This window comes from Clarias gariepinus, chromosome 7 (assembly GCF_024256425.1).
Source record: "Clarias gariepinus isolate MV-2021 ecotype Netherlands chromosome 7, CGAR_prim_01v2, whole genome shotgun sequence".
Taxonomy (NCBI): domain Eukaryota; kingdom Metazoa; phylum Chordata; class Actinopteri; order Siluriformes; family Clariidae; genus Clarias; species Clarias gariepinus.
Genome location: NC_071106.1, coordinates 6,546,513 through 6,555,744, shown reverse-complemented (window position 1 = coordinate 6,555,744; position 9,232 = coordinate 6,546,513). Strand labels below are relative to the sequence as shown.

Below are 9,232 nucleotides of genomic sequence, written 5' to 3'. Positions count from 1 at the left end.
GGGAAACTAGTATACGTACACAGGAAAAAGCACACAGTTACAAGAGAAAAATAATATACTTACACATGAAAAATAATATATTTACACAGGGAAACTAGTATACGTACACGGGAAAAAGCACACATTTACAAGAGAAAAATAATATACATACAGGGACAAAGTACACATTTTCAAGGAAAAAGTAATATAAGTACACGATAAAACTAATATACGTGCACGGGACAAAGTACACATTTTCAGAGAAAAAATAATATAAGTAAATGGAAAAAATCACTCATTTACAAGAGAAAAATAATATACTTACATAGGAAAAATAATACACCACAAGGGGGAAAAAACATGCTCCAGAAAGGCAAAGCATCTCTCCCGTGTGCGAGAACTAACTTTCTCGTTTAAGTTGCAAGCTAAACGCTAAAGCTAATGTACAAGGCACTATGGGGTTTTGAGGCCAACACATACAAAAAAAAAAACACTCAGAAGCCATGGTTATGCGCTAAAATGCCCCAATCTCCCCCCAACCCACCCCCTGCCACGTATTTTTATATTGCTTATTTTATAATTAAATTTGTTGGGTGTAATTTGTGATTTGTAAATCATAAACCTATGAATTAATGTTTTAATATAATATTTGATAGAGATTATGTAGGGGGACAACCCGAGGGTGAAATACTCAGACCGGCCCGTCTGGCACCAACAACCATGCCACGCTCAAAATTGCTTAAATCACCTTTCTTTCCCATTCTGACATTCAGTTTGGAGTTCAGGAGATTGTCTTGACCAGGACCACACCCCTTAATGCATTGAAGCAACAATTGATGTACAATTGATGTCTTTTACCTTTTTGACCTTTTTTTCAGCATAGATACACTACACCCAATACTGTCAGCTAAGAGTCGAGACTGCAGTCACTGTCAAATTATTGCCCTGCATTAACCAAATAAAATTGAGATAAGAAAACCTTCATTACATTATTAAAACCAGGCAGGATAGTGCTGAATGCTTAAATTTAAATAAGAAAAATATGATCTGCCAAATAAATGATTTGTAAAACAGTGGTGGCTAAAAGTATTAAGAAAATGTATGCCATGTATTATATTTCTACCTCTGCACAAAACAGATGACATCACTAATTAATTAGTTAGTATGGCTATCGGGCTGAAGAGTTGAGCTTATTAGAATCCACTGGATTAGTTCATTGACAGAATTTTCTTATTTCATCATTCATCTTTGTTTTATAGCATTTAAAAAACTGTGTCTAAGACTTTGGCATAGTATCCTCTGTCTCTCTCTCTCTCTCTCTCTCTCTCTCTCTCTGTAGACAAAAAGAAAGACAAAGAAAAGACTATAGTTACTTCTTAATACTGAATAAATGTTTGGGCACGCCCCTTATTGAGCATCACAGCAAGAGGGCTATTTAAAGAAGCATGTTCAACCATCTTATTCTTCAGAGTGTTGTGTGCCACTAATGTTGCCATGCAGCTTGTTTTTAGGTTGGTGCCTTTCGTGTCAATTCTTTGTATAACTGTGCAAAATAATACAGTATGTAAAGCTAACCCAATTGGTTGCAAATTGTGGACTGATCCTCAGTTACCTGGTATTTTTATGGATGGAGACTTTGTGATTGGAGGTATTTTCTCTATTCATTACTACACCAGATCAGACCAAAATACTTACACCAGACAGCCATCACAGCTTCAGTGCTCTGGAAGGTCTGTTTTTAACTCAACAAAAAAAGGGTTTAAATATTATTTGTATATGTTTTAAAAGACACCTAAAAAGTCAGTGAAGCAACATAGACTACTGACGTTATGGCTTTTTTTTTATATCTTGTTGTGTCCTAACAGCATGGATTATAGAGAACTGCGCTTCGCCCGCGCCATGCAATTCAGCATCCACGAGATTAACAACAGAACAGACCTCTTACCAGGCATCACATTAGGATATCAGATACATGATTCGTGCTCTTCTGTGCCAATGTCAATAAAAGTTGCATTTCAGTTTGCAAATGGCATGGAGTCAGAGTTTACTGAAATAAATATCTGTTCAAAATCTGCAGGTGTACCTGCTATTGTAGGTGAATCTGCATCTACCCCGTCAATAAGTATGGCTAGAATGCTCGGTCTTTTTGGAATTCCACAGGTGAACATTAAAAGCCTTCTCTATTTTCTGCAATATATACACTACTTAAAATAGGAGTTCATTTTATGTATATCCAATTATTGTATGCATTATTTTAGCTAAAATCATTATTTTATGAATTATTTTAGCTAAAATTAAAATCAATTATACATTTATGCACTGTTTGAATTTCAGGTGAGTCACTATGCAACCTGCTCATGCTTGAGTGATAAGCATCAGTATCCTGCCTTCTTTAGGACTATTCCTAGTGACCAGCACCAAGCAGCTGCACTGGCAAGAATGGTCAAGCATTTTGGTTGGACATGGATTGGAGCAGTGCGCAGCGACTCAGATTACGGAAATTATGGAATGGCATCGTTTTTAAATGCTGCGCAAAAGGAGGGGATATGTGTGGAATACTCCGAAGCCTATTACCGGACACAGCCGCGCAGTAAATTAGAAAGAGTCGCAAACGTGATTCGTAGATCATCTGCCCGTGTTATAGTAGCATTTATTGCATCAGGAGACATGAGATTTCTCCTAGAAGAACTGGCACAACAGCCACTGGCTCCACTTCAGTGGATTGGAAGCGAAACATGGATTATAGAGCCTGAGTTGCTGCGTTATAACCTGTGTGCTGGTGCAATAGGTTTTGGGATTCCACGGTCAGTTATCCCAGGATTTCGTGAGTTTCTGCTAGACCTGACTCCAGCTGATGCCCTGAAATCGCCTCTGTTCACAGAATTTTGGGAAAGCTCTTTTGCTTGTAATCTGAAGGATCGAAAGGACATCGCTGAGGGTGCACGGCAGTGTGATGGCAGTGAGGACATTAGTGTGCTCCTTAATGCATATACAGACACATCTCAGTTGCGTGTCACTAATATGGTGTATAAAGCAACGTATGCCATAGCGCACGCCATCCACGAATTGATATGTAATGATACACAATGCGATAAAAATATTAAGTTTACACCATGGCAGGTATAAACTATATAGATATATTATTATGTAATGCAATGGTTCTCATCCTAGGATCAATGTAATATATTTGTCTGTATTTAGTTAGCATCATCACAGTTAACATATTTATTAGTGAGTTCTCATGATGTGTGTGAGCATGTGTGTGTGTGTGTGTGTGTATGTGAGACAGAGAAAGAAAGAGAGAAGTGGCTTTAATCCAAACACTAATAGTTACACCATACAACATCAAAATGTCTAATGTGTTCTAATGGTGGATAGGTGGAAAGCTGTAATAAATCTATTAAATACTTTTTGTGAAACAAATGTTTGTTAAAGGGTCACATAATTTATGAAAAAATCCTGCTTTAAAGTACAAACCCATTCATGAAATTATTTCTACCATTGCAGGTATCTAAGCACCTCATGAGAGTAAACTTCACTACAAAAAGTGGCTTTCAGGTATCATTTGATTCTAACGGAGACCCTCCAGCTGCCTATGAACTCATAAACTGGCAATTTAACAAGGATGGTGCATTGCATATGATAACAGTGGGCTATTATGATTCATCTAAACCAAAAGGACAGGAATTTAGAATGAGCAGAAATATCAGTTGGGTTGGTGCACAGACAGAGGTGCAGTGTAACTGAATTTACTACAAACCAACATGTTTATTTATGTATTTATTTTTTACTCCTATTACATATCTAAGGTTGGCCATAAAGTTTTATTAATTGTTATATGAGCCCTATATACTTTTATTACATATTTTTTAATAGGTACCAGTGTCTGTGTGCAGTGAGAGCTGTCCTCCAGGCACCAGGAAAGCTGTGCAGAAAGGAAGGCCTGTCTGCTGTTATGACTGTATCGCATGTGCTGAAGGAGAGATCAGTAACAAGACAGGTTGTTAATATATAGTCTATAAAAAAATTACATTATATGACTAAGAGTATGGTACCATATGAGCATCACACCACTCTGTGATTCTTATGTAAAATGTTGCCACAGAGATTAACGCACACACTTGTCTAAAATGTTACTGCATGCTGCGTGCATATATATATACATATATATATATATATATATATATATATATATAACAAAAAACTTCTTACTGGAGACAAGAGCCTGACACTAGTTGCAGCATTAAAATGCCTTTGTAATTATGGTAAGATGGCTTGTCAAGGTTTATGTGGAAGAACTGCATAGAGGTCTGACCAATTCTTTTATAAATTGGAATGCTTATTGAACACCAGGCCTCCTCTCCCACAATCCTGGTGAGGCTGAATGAGCACACATCATCACCACAAACACTCTTAAAAATATAGAATGAAGCCTTCCCACAAGAAAGGGGTAAGATTAACAACAGATGATTATGAAGTTTAACATGGGAGGTTAAATAAGTACATGTGATTGGTCAGGTGTCCCATAACATAATTTCAGCATTATTTCCTACACAGTAGAACACATTCATGGACATGGTTTGACATCAACAGTTTGATTTTTATTAAACATAAGATACAATAGAAGTTGCTGATATGACTTGATATAATAACCCATTGTGATTTTGCTTTTAGATTCACCGGATTGTTTGAGCTGTTCATCTGAGTTTTGGCCCAATGCTAAACAAGACAGCTGCCACCCAAAGGCAGTTGAGTTCCTTTCCTGGGATGACACTCTCAGCATTATCCTTACAGTCTTCTCCATCACTGGGGCTTTCATGGCTGTGTGCGTGGGTGCTGTCTTTTACAAACATAGGGCCTCTCCTATAGTCAGGGCTAACAACTCAGAACTGAGCTTCTTGTTACTCTTCTCTTTGACTTTGTGTTTTCTTTGTTCACTTACTTTTATTGGTCAGCCTTCTGAGTGGTCCTGTATGCTGCGTCACACCACCTTTGGGATCACATTTGTACTTTGCATCTCTTGTGTTCTGGGAAAAACATTGGTTGTGCTAATGGCTTTCAGGGCTACACTTCCAGATAGTAAGGTCATGAAATGGTTTGGGCCTCCACAGCAGCGACTTAGTGTTCTTGCCTTCACTCTTGTACAGGTGGTTATTTGTGTGCTTTGGTTAACAATATCACCTCCTTTCCCTCTCAAAAACATAAAACAGTATAAGGAAAGGATTATCTTGGAATGTGGCTTAGGTTCTACCATAGGTTTCTGGGCTATATTGGGATATATTGGACTCCTGGCTCTTTTATGTTTTGTTTTAGCTTTTCTAGCTCGGAAGTTGCCAGATAACTTCAATGAAGCTAAATTCATTACTTTTAGCATGCTCATATTCTGCGCAGTTTGGATTACCTTTATTCCTGCTTATGTCAGTTCTCCTGGAAAATTCACTGTAGCTGTGGAAATATTTGCAATTTTGGCTTCAAGCTTTGGTTTGATTATTTGTATTTTTGCTCCCAAATGTTTTATAATTGTATTTAGGCCAGAACAGAACACCAAGAAGCATGTTATGGGTAAAGTACCCTCTAAAGCACTTTGAGATATGCAAGAAAGCAAAGGCAACATTAAGATCCATCAGGTTATATATAGTTTACAAATTAAGTCATCCAATTAAAAATATCAAAATATATAATAAATATAATTATGGTGACATTGTACTTTTCATATACCACTAGCATAACCTTATGTTTTGATATGTATATGTTAATTTTATCATTACTAAAACCTCCTGATAAATTTCAACTGAAATTTTAATATCCACAAAACATGTCCATCTTTAGGAATATTTTTATACCAAAATTTGCAAATAAATCGCAAGGCACACACACTCACATGTATTCACACTATGGACAATTTGAAAACACCAGTTAACCTACCATACATGTCTTTGGACTGTGGAAGGAGTTGAAGTACACCCATCAAGCACTGGGAGAAAATATAAATTTATGAACACAGACCCGAGGTAATCGAACCACTGTTCTAACCACTATGTCACCTTGTGGGTATTTGTGTAATCCCCCCTTCCCCACAAATAAATAAATCAAACAAGGAAAAAAAAAATTATCTTCAGCTGCCGTACTAGTATATAATGAACTCATGCACTTCTATTTTTTTTTTTTCTTATAATTCATAACATGCAGCAGGAGCAGGTTGAATTGTCTTTATTATTTTTTATGTCCATCTTTGGGGACCGTTTAATCTATAATCTGCGGAGATATTTGCATTTTTTCCTTAGGTTTTGTTGTGGCAGGTGTTGAACGCTGTGGGCAGAAGGAGCAGACATAGAGGCAGAGGGGTGGTGTAATCATAAAGAGTCTTTTAATTATGGTTAAACACAAAGTATAAATAAAGATACAAACAAAGGAACAAGAAACTCAAACAATACTTAACTTTGTGCTAACAGGGGCTTTCTGGCAAGACACAGACAGGGGAACAAACACACCCTGTGGCGAGACACAGGCAGAGGGACAAACACAACAGGACACAAACAAGGCGTGGAGCTAAAACTGGACACTAGAGAGAAAGAACCGGGAGACACCAGAGGGAGACACCAGAGGGAGACACCAGAGGGAAGGGAAACACGTAGAGACTAGAGATCAAGAGAGGGACGGGACGAGGGCTAAAGACATGGCAATCAGCTAGGCATGGCTTTTAGCTAAACATGGCTAAGCAGTGCTTAACCATGGCAGTTAGCTACACATACACCTAGCTTAGCATGTCTTTAGCCCCAACATGCACTAAGCTACACTTACCTAATAGCTTAACACACACTAGGGGATGGGGGCACAGAAACATAGACAAAGGATACCCAGTGGCTAGGCGAGGCAGCACTCACAAGCTAGTTGTTACTCCAAAGCCAGGAGGGACAGCACTCTAAAGCTAGGCGCACTGGGACACCAGGGGGATAGGAAATACAGGACAGCTAGAGACACAAAGGGGCTATTGCTAGAAGCATGCTAGTTACTGTAACTCCACATAGATCTTAGCTAAACATGCTCCTAGCCAAACACACACCTACCTACTTACCTGCTCTAGCTAAACACAAGAACACAGGAGGACAGGACTGAATCAGCTCCACTAACACAGACACACAAGATACACAGAAACATTGCCAATAAGAGAGCCCAAGTCAACACAACTAAAATCAAAGTACAAACTAAACAGATAACAAAACAGAACAAACCAAAATGCCCACACAAATGACAGTGGTGTTACCAAAAATGCTCGACCCAGTTTCCCAGTCTAAACAGCTATTTATAGATTGATTGATGGCTACCTCGGTTCAGGTGTGCACTCGCATCACCTGACCGAGGTGCCTGCTGGGAAACTGAGTCGGCCAACAAAAACTACAAAATAAAAACAGTGGCCTCTAGTGGCGGACCCTTACAATTAGTATGCCTTGTTCCCAAATATTTTAGTATTGTATAGGCCAGAGCAGAATGGCAAGAACTTTCTTATAGGTAAAATACCCTGTAATCCCTGCCAACATAATAACAGTTCACAAACATAAAAAACAACAAATGTAATAAAAATCTGCAGGTTTGAATTTAATAATACCACAAACATAATACAATATCATATTTACATTTTCCAATCATTCCATTTATTTTTTATTTTTTGGTAATAAGTCAATGGCTCAGCAGGTTAAAATAACCCTTTGGATGAAGATACAGAAAAGCAAGCCAAAAGTGCTAAGATGTGTTTTAAAAGGGAGTGAAAGGAGGTGCTAATGCCAAGCAGCTAATTCAGACAATGTTGTGGCTTACAGTGCAAATGTCAATAAATGCTCTTTGCTGAGGAGAATCAATCATTTGAAGGAACTGGAGCCAGGGATGATGAAGTTGAATGCCAATATCATCAGAATGGTTTAATCACCATCTCCTTGGCAGAAGATCCCAAGGGCAAAACTCCTAGCAGGACCACACGGCCCAGAACGTCTCGGGTTGCTTTGCTGTAACACTGTTCCCTGAAAAAGCGGGAATGAGATGCTGCATGAAAACGCTATGGGAACGCTCCTCGCATGACCGGTTGTTGAAGCATGTGTGTCAAACACGCCTAAAGGTGGCGTCAGTCAGGTGACGTCATTTGATTAGGTGCACCTGGAGGTTATAAATAGGCATGAACCGGAAATATTCTCAGTTCAATTTTGTCTGAAAGGACGTCCAGTCACGCATGCAGTGCGACATTGGAGCACAGCATCTCGTTCCCGCTTTTTCAAGGAACAGAGATGTATGCTGTATGAAAACGCTATGGGAACGAGAATACCAACTCCGCCGTGCTGCAAGTGTCTGGACCCCCAGGGTTGTGTAGTGTGCGCACAGTCCCCCCAAGAAGTCTAGACATAATTCTGGGATGCTGACTCGAGGACCCCCGAGCCTGGCATCTAACTATGAAATCTGACAAATGTTTTGCGGAAAGGACAACCTGCCGCATGATACACTTGGGAACACCTGTTGTCTAACTTTGAGTGTTTGGGGGATTTATTTATTTTTTTTACGGCGAACCGAAGTGTACGCATTCGACTACGCGTGTTACTACATCTAATTACAACTAATACCCTCGCTTATTATTAGAGGAGCGCTCTGAAGTGATAGTTCCTATCTCCGGCGAGAGAGAAAGTTTCTTCCATTCACTCACAGGAAGTGCCGAAGCATGCTTGAGAAGTGGATGGTAAAAGCTCATGATCCAGCGAGAGAAAAGGAAATTTCTGTCTCGTATGCTTCCGACAAGATATGCATGCGAAAATTGCGTTGGGGCTCGCAGTTTAATTTTAAAAACGGCTAGCTGAGTGTGTGGGACTTTAATAGGGAGAAAATTGCAATACTTACCTGGTCTCCCAAGCTCAAGATAGCGTGCTCTTCCCCCAAACACTGAAAACAGAAAGCGTGAAGATCGACCTCAACAAGATATTTTTCTACACAGAGGGAAGGACTCATGTCTAACTCTGCCATCTTTCTGGTGAGTAATAAGACACTTTTTATTTTCGCTTTTTTTTTTTTTTTAAGTGCTTGCACACATGCACACAACAAAGCAGTCTCTAAAGAAAAAAAGAGCTGAGGATGTATCGTCATTAAGACTGCGCGTTTTCCCGCGAGATGCCACACTTTAGCACGCTGTGTGCCGCGACTTGCTGCAGGCAACATCCGAAATTTAAATAAATGTTTTGTGCTTCACCGAATACCTGCCAGATGGCGCATGGAAGGA

At 39.2% G+C, this 9,232-nt stretch overlaps 1 protein-coding gene across 1 annotated transcript; it reads left to right on the top strand.

The window, feature by feature from the left end:
• The first annotated feature begins 1,599 nt into the window (after window positions 1–1,599).
• Window positions 1,600–5,567, top strand: LOC128527825 (extracellular calcium-sensing receptor-like). The gene is made up of 6 exons (XM_053500432.1): window positions 1,600–1,709; window positions 1,857–2,139; window positions 2,314–3,099; window positions 3,487–3,711; window positions 3,856–3,979; window positions 4,654–5,567. Exons 1-6 carry the CDS (start codon window positions 1,603–1,605, stop codon window positions 5,565–5,567), a joined length of 2,439 nt encoding a protein of 812 aa, XP_053356407.1. The 5' UTR covers window positions 1,600–1,602.
• The last annotated feature ends 3,665 nt before the right edge of the window (window positions 5,568–9,232 follow it).